This window comes from Malaclemys terrapin, chromosome 3 (genome assembly GCF_027887155.1).
Source record: "Malaclemys terrapin pileata isolate rMalTer1 chromosome 3, rMalTer1.hap1, whole genome shotgun sequence".
Lineage (NCBI taxonomy): Eukaryota > Metazoa > Chordata > Testudines > Emydidae > Malaclemys > Malaclemys terrapin.
Window position 1 is genome coordinate 90,522,688 of NC_071507.1, and position 19,775 is coordinate 90,542,462.

Sequence of the window (19,775 nt, forward strand, 5' to 3'; positions counted from 1 at the left end):
TCCAAGCCCCACTTATCCAGACTGTTGAAGTTCAGCAGTGGCAAGGATTGGCTGGGTTAATGGGTTGGCTGGTTCTGAATCTTTTCAGGTAGAGAAGAGCCCGAACCAAAGGGGGCAGGACAAAAAAGTCAGGTCAGATTGGCAGGGCCCTTGGATAGTTCTCACTTTCCTCTACATCATGGAGTGGGGGTTACTTGCCGGGGTTATCTGGGTATATCTCACTCAATCAGTTCCCTGACATTGTGGGGGGCTTCGGGCATTGGTGCATCTCAGTCCCTTCTATTCTCTCCCTGTGGTGCTAACAGTTTAGTCTCCTGTGGGCTGTAAGATTTTGGTTTAATTCTGGTTGTTGGGTTTCGTGTGCGGGTGCTGGGTGGTGTTGGTGGCCTGTGATATACAGGTGATCAGATCTGGTGATGCCGTGTGCCTTTAAACTCTGTGCCTCGAGACTCCATATGTGAACACCCCCAAACTCATCTCTGATATGTGCTAGAGAGCAGAACAAGATTAGAGCTAAAGAAAGTGTGTGTGAGTGTGCCCTGTCCCGATTAGCTACACTAGCATTGTGCTGTGTGAATCTACTGCCAGGTCATGCAGTCCAGTCTCTTCCTTCCCACCCACCTGACCCCCCGAAGGAAAGAAAGCAAGCAGTCCTTAGCTTTTGCGTAATGGCGCCCCTTATTTTGGTAAATGTTTCCATTGTCCCCAGGGAGACAGTAATTGGGCCAGTTGAGAGAGAGCTGGAATACAACCAGTTTTCAACATTCAGAGGCATTGATGCAGAACCTGGCTCTTTCTGCTAGATTACATATGGGATTGAAAGAGCCACCGCCTTTAGTAGCATCCTGTTGTATGCTTGTCACAGCTAAACCTCTGCTGTCTTCCAATTAGTAAGACATCAGAACAAAGGCACGTTTCACGATTTGTTTGCGTGAACGATTTGTAAAAGCCATCACATGGCGCATTTGTGAAAGTCCTATTGAACCAAACAGAAGCAAACCACAGCTGGGATTTTCCCATTTGTGGTTCGATAAGGGAAGAAAAACAGACATTTCCGTGAAAGGAACTTTAGCAGATTATTTTCTTCTACCTTCTATTGTTGACTATTAGTTTATGAGCTCTTTCTCTCTCCTGCCCTAAATGATGCTCCCTCTTATTGTCATAGTCTGGGGCACGTCAATGAGCTGTGATTAGCAATCATTTGAACTGCAGGAAGGTGACGTCACTGATCAAAGTCAAGGTTCAAAACGTTAACATAAATAACTAAATAAAAAGTTGGCATATAGTTGACTTGGTTAAAATGATTTAGAAGGCCCGTCACTCAAGTCCTTTAAAACTGGCTTCACAAAGGTACCACAGGCACTGGCCGGGGGATGAACATGCAGTCTTTTCATTCTTACTTCTCTGAGAAGCACACCTCGGCACATGAGCTCACCACAGCACACAATGAGGAAGAAGCACTGAAAGCAGTCAGAAAAAAATTAAGGTGACCACCAAACTAAAAATCATTCATCTTGCCTTATTGCAAGCTTCCCCCTTTGTTATTTCACGTTGCACACCAAACTTAGGCCTGATCTACACTACAGAGTTCTGCTGGCAAACCTGTGTCAGCTAGAACTGTGAAAAATTCACACCCCTGGGGGACATAGCTATGCAAGCAAAACCCCCAGTGTAGACACAACTGAGCCAACAAAGCTAAACCAAGATACGCTTTGTTGTGTAGACACAGCCTTAGAGTCTTTGTCATACACTTTAAAGCTTCTGTCCCAACTCTCAGGCCTTCTCTACACAAAGTATACACCTTATAAACCCTCCATTTTCCCCCATCCTCCCAGACATGGTTATATTGATATAAATGTGCTTAGTACTAGTATTTCCATATGGAAAGGAGATTAAGCTATGCCGATATAAGGCACCTTTATACCTGCATAACTGCATCCATACTAGGCATATGCTAAAGCGGGTCCTTCCCCTGAGGGATGGGAGGCCCGGGGGGTTGCAAAGCAAGCCCACCCTGCACTTACCCTGCAACAGCAGCTCCTGTCCCATGGGACTGGCTGGGCGTGGCTCCCTGCTCCAGGTATTGCAACCTGACCCTGGCACACAGGGTTGCAGCATTGCTTATTCAAATTTGCCCCAGCCACCCCCACCTCCCCACCCCCCGTCAGGGGGGCTGGGCCAAACTTGAGCAGCACTGTGAGCCTGTGCACCACAGGCCAGGTCACAGTGCTGGGAGCAGGGATCCAAGCCCAGACAGCCCTGTAGGACAGGAGCCGTTTCGACAGGACCAGATTTTATGGGTCAAAGCAGGACAGTCCCATGAAACCCAGGACTGTTGGGACTTCTGACACTAGGGGTTGTAATGGTATATCTATATCAGTACAAAAAACAAACAAACAAAAACACACACCCCTAACCGACATAGTTTTACTGGCACAAATACTGTGCATACACCATGCCAAAGGCCTTCAAGATTTAGATCTATATCTGTGGTGGGAAGGGAGTTGTTCACTTACCAAAAAAAACAGTGGGCTAGTTCTTTGAGTGCTTTTCTAGGATAGCCTGGGAACGTTCCACATGGATAGTGCATTTTTTTAGGCTGCATCTGTTACCTCTAATGTGTGAGAACAGCTTTGATTGCTGGTACTGCGTTACTCTTCACACACTCATTGAGCCAGCTGTGAAACTACCACAGCCGCTGCTTGCAAGGGAAGGTCGTACCCTACTGGCTCTCTTTTCTTCATCCACCTGGTGCTGCCTGAGATATCATCCCTAGTAGCAACTATTCTGATCTCAAGGGAAGGAGGGAAATCTGTGGGGCTGAACAGAAGCCGAGATTTCACAATTTAATGCTGTCTTTCCATGAATGTGATCCTGTGAATTGTATGTGACAATATACCAGCTACTCAGAGACATGCCTATTTGGGATGCATGCTCTTCAGAAGGAGTGAGTTTGCTTACAGTGAAACACATTGCTTTTATATTATTTCTGCATGAATTCAATGCTTGTGAAACACACCAGATGGTAATTGAGGGATATAGTTAGGGATTTTAAATCTGAACCCACATTGGTTAATTTTTATACACACCCACATCTCAAACCATGCCCATAATTTTCTAAAGCAGATCTGCCATACACACAGGATGCCTGCTAACACAGGGAGTGTGGTTAGATAGAGAGGTGTAGCAGTGTATCTTAACTAAAGATCTGAGAAAGTACTATCAACCTACCAGTCCCCATGAGAAATACTGCCTCTAGGAAATTAGAAGGCTTACACCATGGCATATGTCTGCCTACAGTAGTGTGTAACCTAATTGCCTGGTCCTGCAAAGCACTGCAGACTGAACCACCACTGGATTCAAGGATCAGTTCCAGCATCCTTATTTATCCATGGAACAGGTCAAACTTCCCCACACTGGCCTGTCTATGTGTCTGAAACTTGTCCTGGAGGGACCACTTTGAGTGAGGAGAGGGTTATTCTGATCATGCCTGTTCAATCATTAAAACAACAAAGAGTCTGGTGGCACCTTAAAGACTAACAGATTTATTTGGGCATAAGCTTTCGTGAGTAAAAACCTCACTTCTTCGGATGCATCCGAAGAAGTGAGGTTTTTACTCACGAAAGCTTATGCCCAAATAAATCTGTTAGTCTTTAAGGTGCCACCAGACTCTTTGTTGTTTTTGTAGATACAGACTAACACGGCTACCCCCTGATACTTGTTCAATCATTGTTATTACATATTAATATACTTATACCGTACCCAATAGTGTGCCAATGTGCTTAACAGATGGATTAAAAAGAGCATGCTCCCTGTCCCAAAGCATCAGTCCTTGGATATTCTGGTGAGACTGCCAGCAAGGGTCCTGCCACTGCCTGTCATTGTTACGGAAATGCACTGAATACAGAACAATAATGTTTCCATAGAAATTGTAAGGCATACCTAGAATTTAATAGGGAATCATTTATCTGCTATAAAATCCCATAGGATTTTAAAAAACCAGAAAAAAATCACTAATCAATATTTAACGTTTTTAGAATAATTGCTTTTGATCCCTATTAGTTTCATCCCTAATATGTTCTATAGGATTTTTCAATATGGGCTAAGCTGGTGGGTTTAGTATTGTAGACATCTGCCCACTAGGAACTGAACTGAGACCACCAATTCATTTCAAATAACTTTTGGGCACTACCAGATGTGACTTTGCCTAAGTAAAAATGAAAGATTCCTGGGGCATATTTCCATGAGCCATTTTAGTCCCCTTTTTCGGCTTGCAGGATGTCTACACAGCAAAAGCTGTGCACAGGTAAGCCTGTCTGAACTAGCTTGAATCCAGCTAGCGTGGGTAATAATAACAGTGAAGACGGCACAGCAGGGCTTCAAAGCAGGCTAGGGAGCTGAGCATAGACCCAGAGACTGTGCCAGGGTTGTGTTATCTGTATTGAAGCCTGCACTGCTCTGTCTCCACTGCTACGTTACTTGCACTAGTAGGATTCAAGCTAGCTTGGGTAGGCTAACCTGTGTACAGCTTTTGCTGTGTAGACATACCCTTAATGATTTAGAACAAGGGACTGGAAGCCAGAAGTCCTGGGTTCTAATTCAGCTCTGCCACTAAGGGTAAGTCTACACTGCAAAAAAAGACCCCAGCAGTAAGTCTCAGAGCCCAGGTCAACCAACTCAGGCTCATGGAGCTCACGCTACATGACTAAAAATAGCAGTGCAGACATTTGAGCTTGTGCTGGACCCTGGGCTCTGAAACCCAGCGAGAGGGAGGTTCTCTAAAAGAAGGCTGAGGGGAGATATGATTGCTCTCTATAAATACATCAGAGGGATAAATACCAGGGAAGGAGATGAGTTAAGTTAAGCACCAATGTGAACACAAGAACAAATGGATATAAACTGGCCATCAACAAGTTTAGGCTTGAAATTAGATGAAGGTTTTTAACCATCAAAGGAATGAAGATCTGGAACAGCAGAGGAGCAGTGGGGGCAAACAACCTAACTGGCTTCAAGACTGAGCTTGATAAGTTTATGGAGGGGATGGTATGGTGGGACTGCCTACAACGACATGTAACTGATCCGTAACTGCTAGCAGCAAATATCTTCAACAGCTGATGATGGGACACTAGAGTTACTACAAAGTAACTCTGAGTTACTACAGAGAATTCTTTCCCAGGTGTCTGGCTGGTGGGTCTTGCCCACATGTTCAGGGTCTAACTGATCGCCATATTTGGGGTCAGGAAGGAATTTTTTCCCTGGGTCAGATTGGCAGGGACCCTGTGCGTTTTTCGCCTTTCTTTGTAGCATGGGTCACCTGCAGGTTTAATCTAGTGTAAGTGGTGAATTCTCTGTAACTTGAAGTCCTTAAACCATGGTCTGAGGACTTCAGTAACTCAGCCAGAGGTTAGGGGTCTATTACAGGAGCAGGTGGGTGAGGTTCTATGGCCTGCAATGTGCAGGAGGTCAGATGAGATGATCATGATGGCCCCTTCTGGCCTTAAAGTCTATGAGTGTCAGCCTGAACTCGGATGCCTAAACTACTATTTTTAGCAGTATAGTGTGAGCCTCAGTCAGTTGACCTGGGCTGTGAGACTCACTGCCACAGGTCTTTTCTTTTTGCAATGTAGACATACCCTAAGTGACCTTGAGCCAGCATCTTAATCTCTCTGTGATTCACTTTTGTTGTTTATAACATGACTAGCAGTTACCTCCCTTGCAATGGTTTTGTATGGCTTAATTTTTTAATTTTAATTAATGGAGATATCCCATCTCCTAGAACTGGAAGGGACCTTGAAAGGTCATCAAGTCCAGCCCCCTGCCTTCACTAGCCCGACCAAGTACTGATTTTGCCCCAGATCCTCAAATGGCCCCCTCAAGGATTGAACTCATAACCCTGGGTTTAGCAGACCAACGCTCAAACCACTGAGCTATCCCTCCCCCCATTGCTATTATTGTTTCTATGATGGTAGCACCCAAAGGCCCCAATCAGTATCAGGACCCCATGGGGTCAGGTACTGGACAAAGATGGGCCCTGATCTTGCAACCTATTCTCTGTGAGCAGATCCCTACCCTGACATGGAGCCCCATTGACTTCAGGACAATTCCATGCATGAAAAGGGTCCACCCATGCAGAACAGCTTGCAGGACTGTTGTGAAAAACTGGTGAAATACGAGGTGCTGCACCAAGTAGTCTGGAATTTGCATTAGAGGTAAAGCAAAGTCTAAAATACCTATTTATCAGATTACAATCTACAGCAGTCATTCTTCAACTTTTGCATTGGTGACCCCTTTCACACAGCAAGTCTCTGAGTGTGACCCCCCATAAATTAAAAACACACTTATTTTATATTTAACACTATTAAAATGCTGGTGGATGAAGCGGGGTCTGGGAGTGGAGGCTGACAGCTTGCAACCCCCACATAATAACCCCCAGTTTGAGAACCCCTGATCTACAGGTATCCTGGCCCAGTTACTAGTTAAAGAAAAGGAAAGTGCAGATTATGTGTTCAGTACATTATTCTAATACTTATATAAAAAAAACCCACTGAAATGGATGTATGAGCCATTGATGACAGAGAGAAAAATGGCCCCTCTCTCTTCCTGTCTGGAATAAATTTAAACCTTTACTTTCTTAATAATATTTCACACTTATGTAGCAGCTTTCATCTTTATTTTGCAAACATTACTGAATCTTCACAACATCCCTAGCAGTATATCTGAGCATTGCTACCACCTGTCAGGGATGATCTAGATAATACTTAGTCCTGCCATGAGTGCAGGGAACTGGACTAGATGACCTCTTGAGGTCCCTTCCAGTCCTATGAGTCTCTTATTCTATCCCCATTTTGCAGATAATCAGAGGCAGAGAAGTGACTTCTACAAGGCCACAAAAGAAGTCAGTGTCAGACTCAGATTTATTTCTTACACGAAGCTGTTGTTAAGGAAGGGCACAGGGAGCTTTTACTGCAAGTTTCTTGACTTTTCATCAGTTTTATTCAAATCCCTTTTCATTATCTCGACAACTGGTTTTACTTTTAATAAACAGATTTACTTACCACTGCTACTAACAACTTAGATTTTTAAAATGGAAAAGCCTTTAAAATTCAGATTCACCTTTCACTTTATATGCAGTGTATTTATCTTTTGAACTGCACTCAACTGGGACAATGAAAAACTCGTTGTCACTCTCTAGTCAATTTCATTTTTTTTTCGATTTTTCAGGAACTAGCCCAGTGCTGCAAAGGTTGTTGTTGCACTTGTTTAAAAACAACAGAGAGTCCTGTGGCACCTTTAAGACTAACAGATGTATCGGACCATAAGCTTTCGTGGGTGAATACCCACTTCGTCGGATGCATGTGGACATTCACCCACGAAAGCTTATGCTCCAATACATCTGTTAGTCTTAAAGGTGCCACAGGAGACTCTGTTGTTTTTTACAGATCCAGACTAACACGGCTACCCCTTTGATACTTGTTTAAAAACAGTTTCCATTGTAGTTTTTAAAAAATAATGCATAGAAACATGTCTATTGGTCTAAGGTGTCATGAAAAGCTTGACAACCCTAAATGTAGGGTCACCTTTAAACCGATGGTGTCTTTTTAATTGCAAAAGCTATGGCATTCTACTCGCACGGGGGTGTTAAACAGTGCAAATTGCCCTTTAAAACTTAATTTTAACCTGCCTACACGGCATCATCCTTTTCACACATCCTACCTGGTGACAGTGACGTTACACGGAACCTATACCTGCCGGATGACTCTTCTTTTCCATGCAGAACAGCTACAAGGTTTTAAAAAAATAAAAGCACTGCAGCTGCCCTAAAAGGAAAGAGGAAGCTAGAACTTTGAAGTGTCGGTCAGAGAATCTTGTCCTGCCCCATGATGCTTCTTCCTGTCTCAGTTTGTGAATTTCCACCTTCCCCTATTCTCCGTTTATAATGCAGCACACGTGGGAGTAGAACTGTTTAGTCTCCTTCTGTCTCTGCAGAGGATTAGTAGCAGCAGAGAGAGTCATGCTGTTTCTCCTTTTCTCTATAGCTCGCTCGAGGTAAAAGAACTCTGGCTGGATACCATCCTCTGGTAAGCCCTGTTCTGCCTATGAAATGAAGGTACCCAATGAATATTAAAGTTAGTGTAATACTACAAATGTAGACTGCAGAAATTATGTGCTGGGGGAGGCGGTCACCCATTGCCATTGTGGCTGTTGTGCATAGCTGATTGAGCGAGTTTAGTGTCGGATTTGAAAATTAGCACTGATGTAAGATTAGAGTTTTGTTATATGGTCTAGCTTTCAGCATTTATTATCTACTCCTTGCATGTAGTGAAAGTGAAAAGCTCTTTTTTAAAGGAAGGCATATCTATGGTAGTTGTACTAAATGCATTACAGATACAATTTCAACTTCCATAATAATGTTTTATAGTTTGCTAAGGATAGAGAGATTGACTTATTTCAAAATATATTTTAAATGATATTTTGGCTTCCAGTGGAGGCACAAAAGAATGGTTAAACGTTATGGTGGGTAATCGTTATTTCTTTGTCCATTCATTCTGAACAGGCAAACAAAAGAAACCAAGGGAACCAGAATCACTAAAGTTCCATCAACTAAATTCCTAATGAAGGTGTTAAGCAGCTGCAATGCTGTAAGTGTGTTTAATGAGTCAAAGGATCTACTTTACAAAACATTAATTTTTACAAATAATGTTGGAATAGTTTCTCACATTTTGTATTTCTTTTCTTTCTTAGCCAAAACCGCTAAATGCCAGCAATATGGAGACTTTGATTGAGTCCCAGTCAGAGGTAAACAATCTCTAACTCCATCCAATTCCTATTGTATGTTCATGTGTGATGCCCTGGCAAACTTGGGGCTAGATCCTCAGCTGGTGTAAATCGGCATCATTCTGCTGAAGTCAGTGGAGTTTGCTGATTTACATCAGCTGAGGATCCAGACCTTCTTGTGTGTTTAATTTGTGCCTTGTTTAGATATTACATCTAAAGAGCAAATATGCAGCAGTGATGATATTTAAAGTTAATTTAAGCAAGATTCAAAAAGAGATTGGATATTTTGAAGGATATCAAGAATATCCAGTCATAATAGTTAATGAAAATATTTTGGAATGTTTCAGGATTTAAGCAGATTTCTAATTATTAGAGATCAGAATAAGATCTACCGGTATGTGGAAGGCAGATTATCCCACATCTACCTACTGCAGGGATCTTACATCTTCCCCTGAAACATCTGGTGCTAGCCACTGTCAGGCTTGGGTATGACCCAGTCTGGCAATTCCGATGTTCCTAATAGCAACTTAAACATTAGGACTGGATAGTTTTATATACAGAGCTTACATTTAATTGCTAGACTTAATAATTAATTCTGTGATGCTACATTTTTCCATTTTGTATATGAAACATATCACAGGATTTTGAGATACAGATGTGGTTGGCTGTTGTTTTTTTATCTTTGTTTGCTTCATAACTGATTAACATTTATTTTAGGGCGATATCAAGAAATGCCACTTGTTGGTGTCATGTGACAGTGAAGATGGGCTTTGCCATCTGATTGGTGAGTTTTGAAAAAAAACTTTCCTCTTACATAAGTGTTGAAAGCTGGTATTTCTGTAAAACTGAAGTTGATTGATATATATATATATATATATATATATGACTGGAAGCAGGAAAACAGAGTTTGTTGTTAATTGATATTATGTGTGTTAATATCACATTATGTGACATTGTTATTATTTTAAACCCTTAATTATCAGGACTTTAGTGAGCCACAGGTGCAGATCCTGCTAACCTCTAGCACACATAGCAAATTTTCCATTTCATTTTGGAGTTGGGATATTCAACTTCTGCAAAGAAGGCAACTTGTTTAGAAAACACTCCCATTTATGCTTTATGGGAAAAACATAAGCTTCAATACACTGTAATCTTCAAGTTCCCTACATGCCACCATGTTTAAGATCCAGGTTCAAATCCAACCATGGGAGACTTAGGAACCTCAAACAGCAGAAGGCTAGGAGTGTTGATGATATCCTCCAGGCATGTGTGCTCTGTTCTAGGGCATCCCCTTGTGGCTGGCTAGAACAAAACTTTAAAGTCTTAAAGCAGGTGTTGACCCACTGAGTCACTGCATTTGAGTTTCTGAAGCATAAAAAGAGGGCATTGAAACGGAGATAGACACAGAATTCATGCCCATTTGGACCTATCTACTACCCAGACTAGTTGCCACAAGAATTGAGATCCCATGGCATATATCCATAGCTTGCATCCAGTGGGCCAGCGACAAAACACATATGTAGATGGCCAGAGCCACCCACACCCAAACAGAAAAAAGTCCATATCTACTAAAGAAAAAAGGGCCAGTGAGTGATCTATGAGAAGCGTGGAGCACTGGTATCCACAAGGTGCAAGATATGAAAGGATGTGCTTGTAATAAATGCTTTGCAAGGTGCTGAAAAGAAAGAAAGAAAGAGCTCCCACTTCCATGAACCCACTAATAGGGACAAATAGCAGGGTCAAATAATGTAGTGAAAGAAAATTCATAATACTGCAAACTGCAGATCCGCTACTGTTGAATCAACCACAAAAGCAGTTCTTGGGCTGCGTACGTTCCTGCTGTAAGTCTAGTGCTAAGAGGAAACAGTGAGGACGACATAGAAACAGGAAAGGTGCTGTCTTTATAGGGATGGTCAGAGTGTTACAGTTTAAGGACTTGTTTCCTTAGTAACAGTTCAGCGGTCTTTCAGTTTAGCTTTGCTCTGTTTAGCTTATCATCCTTATTTTAATGTGTATTGTGGATATTATTTCCTCTGTCACAGAGCATACCCACAGTAGTTTTCTCACACTCACTTTCCTTTCATTTTTGTTTTGCATTTGCTTGTAATAGACGGTAATAAGAAAAGAAAGAAGGTGATATCATGGCCCTTCGCGCTGCGATGGAACTCTACAATATCAGAGTCCTCGGGACATTTAGAATCTGATCTGAAGACTTCTCTGTTTGATCAGCCTCTGTCAATTGTCTGTGGTGAAGATGACACACTCCCCAAACCCATCCAGGTAAGCAAACAGCTAGTAGTAGTCATTTAGTACTTTTTATGTCTAATGAGGGGCAGTATGTCCAAGTGGGTAGGGCACTAGACTAGCATTCAAGAGACCTCAGCTCTGCTTCTGGGTCTGCTGATGACCTTAGGCATGTCACTTCAGATCTCTCCTCAGTTTCCACATCTGTTAAACAAGGCTAATGATACCTCAATTTGTAAAGTGTTTTGAGACCTACCAATGAAAATCTCTATATAAGAGCTTGGTATTAATATTCATGTGCAAATAATAGTGCTACTAAGCAAGACGGGGATTTTCCTGTGTTCTAGAAAAACCCAATCCCTCAACTCCCATGGTCTTCAATGAGAATTACACACGTGAGGATTACAGACTAAGGGACTATACAAAAAACTGCATGGATTAGACCATCATAAGTCAGTAGAAAAGCAGCAGCTGAAAAGCTGTGAAGTTCAGGATGAGGGAGAGGCTTGGCTTGATTCACTATAGAAAAAGGGGGTAGTCGCAGAGTTCAGATGCTAATCCAAAGTTTGAGGGTATTCAGATGTGGGGGATTGGGTTCAGCCCCTCTAGCTTGTGTTAGAAGTGTGGTCCACTGGCAAGGGCACTGATCTGGGAGTCAGGAAAAGTGAGTTACCTTCTTGATCATGTCATAGGCATGTTTGATCTTGAGGAAGTCACTTCACCTTTAAAATATTTCAGAAGCATAAAGACATTATGAATGACATATTTCCCTGACAAAAGCACTCAGCTTTTGGGCAAACAACTTCTGGCCCACACAAATGCCTCCTCAACAAAGGAAGCATGGGTCGAGGCCACTTGGCAAGGGTACGATAAGCTTAGAACTGGACTTGACCCACATTCAAGCAATGGATTTTTTTTTTTCCAAAATGAGCTTCACTAGACATTCAATATGGGAGCGGGGACAAAAACATGAGTGCCCAATTTATCTCCTGCTGGAAATCAGGAGTAATTCCACTGAAGTTGATGTGAAGTTAAAGTGAGAGAAAAGTCAAGCCCTTAAAGTGTAATTTATTGCAAATCAACACTAGATGGTATCCCACTTTAAGTCAGTGCGGCTCCCAGTTAAACATGCTTATATCTTTAATAACACAGTCATGCTCTATATGGCCTTCCTTACCATTCTTCCATTCCTCTATGTGTGTTTCCTATAGGATATCCTTACTACACTGTACTTTAAAGGACCTTTCACTGAAGGAATATTCAGAAAAGCTGCCAATGAAAAAGCACGCAAGGAGTTGAAGGAAGAACTGAACTCAGGAGGAAAGGTTGACTTGGAAAGCAAACCCGTGCATCTGTTAGCAGTGGTCTTTAAGGTAAATGCACCTGACCCCTAGCTGTGAGAGTAAATTTCTAACAGGAATGGGCAAATTAGTAACTAGAACAGATCCTAACCTGGAACCAAAATTAAAACCAAAGTGAAGCTAGACTAAACTTTTTAAGCTTCAGAAAAAGTTGATAACCTTTTTCATTTCTTATTTTATTTTTCTCCCACTGACTTCCAGTTCTTACGTGACCTTGAACAAGTCACTTCATAGCCTCAGTTTTCCCCTCTGTAAAATGGGGATAATTATATTTTATCTTTCTTTGTGAAGCACTTCATGCTGTTTTGTATATATTCATACAACGTACATAAATGGTTGTGTGTGTATATATATGTACCTCATATACCACATAGCTAAAATTGATTAGCATTGTGCTGAGTCAGTCATGGTAATAATCAAAAGGCAAGAAACGTCTTTATGTTCATTTCATGGTAAATGGTATTATCCAAATGCTAAACGAAAGGTCTCTTCATTGCAGGATTTCCTACGAAATATCCCAGATAAGCTACTCTCATCTGAACTTTATGACGAGTGGATGACAGTGATGGAGAAGCAGAGCAATCCTGACAGAATTGAAGGATTGAAAGAGTAAGTTTTGCAATCAGTCCCATTGATATGGAGAATCCAAATCCAGTGACCTGTCTGGAAACATTTCCACTCATGTCATTTGTAGAAAGTTGGTACAACTCCTCCAGTGGTTAATTTTGGAGTGAAAACGGTGCAGAACAGCATTTCTCTAGTAACAATACTATCCTAATGTATGTGAGATAGATTTAAAAAACATAAGACCTCCAGAATAATGAACAAACAGGCTTGCAATGTTTTGATGATTAATGCTGTACATCAACAGTGGACAGTCAATTGGGGCCTCATCCAAAGCTCATTGAAGTCAATGGAAAAACTTCCATTGGTTTGAACCTGGTCCTGGGAAAACAAAAAATGTCATTCTTGTGGGGGGAAAAAACAGAAAAATATAAATTATAAATAACAGCTGACTTATATGAAATCACTGTAAGCTACATAACATGATTTTAGATGTGTTAAGGATCAATATTATTGAACCTCTCCAGTGATATTTCTAGATTGCATATCATTTATTAACATTGTTTGTTAATTTATTTTAAAAGTATTCTAACGCTTGCTTGTCGGTCAAGACGTTATGGTTAGCCACACAGTCAGCTGCTGTTGGGGATTTTTGAATGATAGTTTTGTAAAACAGTTAAAAAAATCATTTTCCTCTTTTTAGAGGAAGTGTCGTGTATGGGAGCTAAACTGAAACTTGTTCCCATAAAGAAGAGGTCATTGTCACCTACTTAATTTTGCATTTTTTCATGTTTCTTAGGGTTGCAGACAAATTACCAAGACCAAATCTCCTCTTGCTCAAGCATTTGGTCTTTGTGCTTCACCATCTCAGCAAAACCTCTGAGGTCAACCGGATGGATTCCAGCAATCTTGCTATCTGCATTGGGCCAAACCTGCTGACTCCAAAGCACGCTGAAACCTTACCACTCGAAGTCCAGAAACAGATGAATGACAAGGTTAGTTTGGCTTCCTCCCTCTGCTCCCCTAAACAGACCCTTACCATTACTATTTGCCTTCAGAAGCTAAGTGAGACACCACTACCAACCATCTCTGGGTCAACCCTTCACTGGTCTATTCAGAAACAGGTCATCAAGTCTCCGTGTCTCATCATCTACATTGTACAAACAACGAGTTAGCCTACAGTACACGCTACTCATATTTCCAGCTCCTGAATACAAATGTACTGAACACATATATATCAATAAAATATACAGTGCGTGTGTATATCTATATATCTAGGTATACACACACACATAACTCTCAATTGAAGAATACTGTAAGTCTTCTGAGCAGATCCACATATCCATAGGTCCAGGACTCCTGTTCCAAGGTGGCCCATTATGTAGCATGTGGCTAACATTTTCACAGGATCCATCCATTCCTGCAAGCCCTTCATCGTTCAGCATGGTTCTGTTCAAAGATACCTTGCTGTCTGATACATGGAACTCTTTATAAAGGAGTGGCTTAACCTAATGTTGTAGCAGCTACCCAGCTGCTGCAGTATTATATGCAAAAGTACTGTACCATATTATGAAAGATTATTATAGACTATACACTATGTTCTTTGTACCCCTTCGGTTAAAATAAATTCATTAACATAGATCTTAAACTGCAAAATAAGAACAAAACCAGTGCCAATTATGAAACTGCCAGTTCAAATGCTTAGTTTAACACACACAAAAATACTTATTTTATTTTCACAGGTTAAGACATTAGTGGAATTCCTCATTGATAACTACTTTGAAGTATTTGGGGAGGATATATCTTTGCTCTTCAGTCCATCGGCTGACGATTCACTGGAACACACCGACAGCTCCACAGGTACTATGATGTGTTGATGTATTTTACATATTGGGTGTATTGGACCCACTCCACATTTGGATAAATAATATCCCTGTATATATTTATGCATGGGAGCTGGTCTATCAAGTTATTGAAGCACGTTTATCTTAAAATGTATTAAAATTTTACTGAAAGTACAGAGGTTTTCTGGGTGCCAGACACAAACTGACAATGTTATTTTATTGGAGCATGCTCTACATGCTAAAGAAGTCACTTAAAATGACAATATCCCACAAGGCTAGACTCATTCCCAATGCCAAGCATCAGCTGCTCATACAGTTTATAAAATCATAATATTCATAGCCTCTCACAGGACTCTATGCTGCAAGGTGCTGAGTGCCCTCAGCTCCCATTGAAGTCGGTAGGAATTGAGGGGACTCAACACCTCACGGTGTTGAGTCCATAATGATCATTAAATGTCCTCTTAGTGGAACTTCATGAGGTCCAAATGTCACCCTCTGTGTACGTGTAGCTGCCAATGGAGTCACATCCAAGGGCTGAAAGTTGTACATGATGGGCCAGATTGTTCCTGCCCGTGGGCAGGTATGTAAGAGGGAATAAGGACCTTTTCCCACTATGAATCCTTTGACAGGTGCCAAGCACAATCCCAAATCTGTGTGCTCCCTGAGTGCAGGGACCTTAGGTCTCATTATTGGCAGCTCTAGAAACCCTCAAGGAGGGGATGGTTCCATAACCATGTCCCAACATCTTGCAGAGGTGCTGGCCCAGTGTGGGGAGAGTATATGCTGTCCCTTTACAAAGGCAGTCAGAGCAGCTGCCCTACGCCAGCCCCTACCCTAAACTAAGTTAAAATCGCAGTTCAACCCCATGGATTTTAAGGAGACCCACTATCCTTTTTGATATAAATGGTTAAGAAGATTGTTCCTAAAAAGAACTATGAACATTGAAACAAATGTGCCCGATTGGGAAGCTATAGAATACAGTGATTGCTCATAGCTGTTTTTTCTTTTCTACTTGTTTTCTTCTATCCCCATTCATAAAATTGTTTACCTTCCTTTCTCCCTCTTTAGCCCTCCTAAAAATATTATGCTACAGTTAGTTGGGTATAAACCTGAATTTAGTGAATTTGTCAGATAAGAACTCATGAGGTGTTCGACTGAACTACATGGGTCAGATTCTCAATTGATATAAATTGCTGTAGTTCCACTGAAGTCAGTTTACATCAGCTGAGGATCTGGCACCATAACTATGAATAAATGGAGATCAGCACATCAATAATGGTTATTTTCAAGTAGTTTTTCAGGTTATTTTCAAGCCTGGCACGTAATGTACTGACAATTTCTTCCTCTCCCACAGAACTGTTATCTCCCACTCAGCAAAATGACTCTGCCTACGACAGCACTGATCCCGAGGCTGAATGCAGCTCCAGCATTTCTCAAATCAAGCAGCTCCAGAAGGCCAAAGGGAAAACCAGTAGCCTGAGAAGTAGAGACCCACAATGCCAAAAACCACAGGACCTCCCCCCCCTTGCCTCTTCACTAACCGTTTTTAAAAACTCCATAAGCACACTGGATAGGAGATTCTCTGAGCCAGACATGTCCTTGCAGGACTGCCTTGACGGCAAGATAAGGAGCCAGAAGCTAACCAAAAGTGAGGATAACTTCACCATCCAGCAGGAACAGCTGAGGTTGCAAGGTCAAGAACTGGAAAAGCGCCTGCCAGGGGAATTTTTTTTTGGAGGTCACTATAGGACTAAAAAGCCACTAAACCTAAGTGTGAAAACCAACTTGCCATCAGAATTATCAAGTGGCTCATTACCCAAAACATCCTCCAACTGTTCCTTGGATAGCTCCTTATCCAATTCTGACTGCTCTGTCTTTACCAGCTCACCATTAGTTTCTCCTTCCAGTCCCAAGAGAAACTTCGTAACCAGACCCCAGTCCTTTTCCACCAAGACTGCTGATGAAAGTGATACACCCATCAGAGAGTTCAAAAAGCACTCCATGTCATTTTCTTTTGCAACCCGCAAGAAAGTGCTAACAAAAACTCAAAGTTGGGAGCCTGGAAAAGCTATGGGCTTTCAAAGAAACAGCTTCAAGAAGGACTCAAAGAAAGAAAATCAGTTTTCAGGTAGAATAGTCCAGGAACACTGTACCAACAATGGCAAACCATTATCTGTGGTATATCAATCAAGGTCTCGTTTCAGGTCAGCTGATGAGGTATTTAGAGAAGTGGACCAGAAAAATCCTGGCAAACCACCATCGTATGAAGAGGCTACTAAAAACTGCCTGGCTGCTAAGGTCCCTTCATACAGTACCTTAACAATTCAGAATATGAGAGCAACTGTGTCAAATCAAGACTCTTTGCTTCCTCATCCATGTCTCAGCAATAGAGAGGTTACAACAGATACGTATCAGAAGGATCTACCCTTTGACAGACTTTTTGTGGTAAATGATTCTCAGATACAAACTGAAACCATTGACATTGGAATAAATTCCCGTGCAAGTTTACCTGTAACCCCTCGAGTTTATCGTCTCAGGTCTATGTCTGAGTCCTATCAAAAGAACAAACAAGAGTATCTGACACGACGATGCAGTCAGCCAGTCTTTGAGGTTGACCAGCTCAAATATGCTAAGGAATCCTATGTTTAAATAGACTGTCCATTCTCAACACAATGTACAAATAGTTGTCTTGCAAAATATCATCCACAACATTTTACTTTAAAAGGACCAAGATTAAGCTAGCTTGGCGTGAACACTTCTTTTGCATAAAACTTTTCTGAAACTGGGTGTCAGCCTAATGTATCATGTTTTTCCAGCATTGGGTGTGTGTGGTGCATTATAATGTAAAAAAGTGTATATACTGCACATAATATATTACACTGAAAGAAAATAGTAGAAATGTTAGAGCTGTGTGATAGAGTGTTGTGTTTCTATCCTTCCGAGGTCACTTTCAGGGCTGGGAGGGCCAAAACTTATCCCACTTGCCTTTTCTCCTATATATGTATGATGGCTTTGTGTAATTTGCTATATGTTTTTTCCCCTCTAACATAATACATTGCTGATTTTTTTTTAATTTAAAGAATGGGTCAGCAATCCTTCAGTCCCAGAATTTGAGACATTAGAGATGGAAAATAACTGTTTCATCATCTAGTCCAGTCCCACCCTCTCCTACTGCAGGATTGCGCCTCACAACATACTTTTCTAGAGCTCTGTCTGGTTTTAAATGACTGAAGCAATGTTTCCACCACTTACCTTGGGATACTACTTCACACTCTAATAAACCTTACTCTTATGAAGCTACTCCTACAATTCAAGCTAAATTTCCTTTCTCTTGATTTTAATCTCATCACTCCTAGTTATATTCATTGTTGCCCTCCTAAACAATCCCTCTCCCTCCTTGGTGGTTAGGAGTGCAACCTTACAACAACTAATCGGCATTATTATGTAGTCAATCATGATCTCCAATCAAAATCAGGGACCTATTTTATAAGGCATGTACATAAACATTGTAAGAGACAGTCCCTGCCCTGAAGAGTTTATAGTCTAAATAGACAGGGCACACAGAGGTGGGAGAAAGGAAGTATTGTTACCCCATTTTACAGAGTACATGAACAAGAAAAATCCTGCAAGTAAACATTTCACACTCAAGCTTCCAACAGCTCTTTAAAACCTACAGTGAGGAACATCTTAGTTATAAAAAATACTTGACAGTGTCTTTTAACCTTATAAGAATAAAAATGACTGGAAGTGTAATGTGTTTTCACATGTAGTAACTCACATGTTAATAGCACTTATCTCCAGTTTATGGTTCAATGTCTTGAACCAGGACTGAGGAGACTTTTTGGTTTTTCCTCCAATGTAATTTCACTACAATAAAGCACTTTTTTTCTGCACGTCTAATTGTTATGATATTTTATTCATGGTCTCTTTCTTTTTACAAACGTTCACACACTATCTGCATAATGCTACATACCCAGGTAATAGAATATCAACTAATTGCTAATTATTGATTAGCATTACTACTACTATTGCAGCTTTCAGAAATTGAGAGCTGAGTCTGGCACTCAGAATATCTCTCCAAGCAACCAGGTTATGTTGGCACAAAGCAGCATTAGTTCTGGGTGGGGGAGTTGCAAGGGGCTGATGCTGTGGGAAAGGTTGGTAACAGTTGTCAGAATGTTGGTGCAGGCAGGGAGATGGCAGCCTGCTGAGGCAGCCGCTTTCCAGAGAATTTGCCTCCAGCAAAGCTCTCCAGAGTTGTCAGATCTTACGGTTTTACCACAAGTCCTGTGAAACTTGGTGTTTTACTTGAAGCCCCAGCTCCTGAACACAAGTGGATATGTAGAACCTCAGCTTTCATTTTTAAAAACTTAAGACTCTAGTCCTAATAGTTGCAGAGGTTCCCTGTTCTCTGTTTCAGTGCCCAGACCCACTCCAGCCTGGGGCAGCCATTCCTGGGCTGCAACATTCTCAGTCACTCTGTGGAGATGGCACATGTGTGGTTCAGTCACAGCAGAAGCTGTGAGAGATTTGGGAATACTCAGTGTGGGCAGAACCCTGAGATTTTAGCTGCTAATCTGCACTGATCATGTGTAAACTGCAATTTTTCAAAGGCTCATAACAGCTAAATTGGGCAGATTTTCACAGGAACACCTAAAGGCACATCCCCCCATATACAAGTCACTCCCTGCCAAAGTTCAAGTCACCATAATTTTTTAAAATGGACAAAAATTGTATTTTCCCTAGTCTTGGTTTCAGAAATGACTGAACTGTTTTGGCTGACATTTTCTGGAAAACTTCAGCCTGAGACAGCCACACAGCATGGAAAACTTCATCCCAAATGGTTAAAGTTAGGCAAAGTTAGAAGCAACTGAAAACAGTGTTTTATAATAAGAAATATTGGGCAACCTTAATAACAGGTGGTGCGACCAGCCCCACCTTAATATATAGATATGTTCACACTTCTACAAGGGATATATAAATGTTT

General features: G+C 41.4%; 1 protein-coding gene across 1 annotated transcript; it reads left to right on the plus strand.

Moving 5' to 3' along the window:
* The first annotated feature begins 7,967 nt into the window (after positions 1–7,967).
* TAGAP (T cell activation RhoGTPase activating protein) lies at positions 7,968–18,681 on the plus strand. The gene is made up of 10 exons (XM_054022975.1): positions 7,968–8,078; positions 8,555–8,639; positions 8,743–8,796; positions 9,493–9,559; positions 10,886–11,055; positions 12,231–12,392; positions 12,880–12,989; positions 13,744–13,939; positions 14,687–14,804; positions 16,143–18,681. The coding sequence occupies exons 2-10, from the start codon at positions 8,613–8,615 to the stop codon at positions 17,435–17,437; spliced, it is 2,199 nt and encodes a 732-aa protein (XP_053878950.1). The 5' UTR covers positions 7,968–8,078; positions 8,555–8,612; the 3' UTR covers positions 17,438–18,681.
* Positions 18,682–19,775: the final 1,094 nt, after the last annotated feature.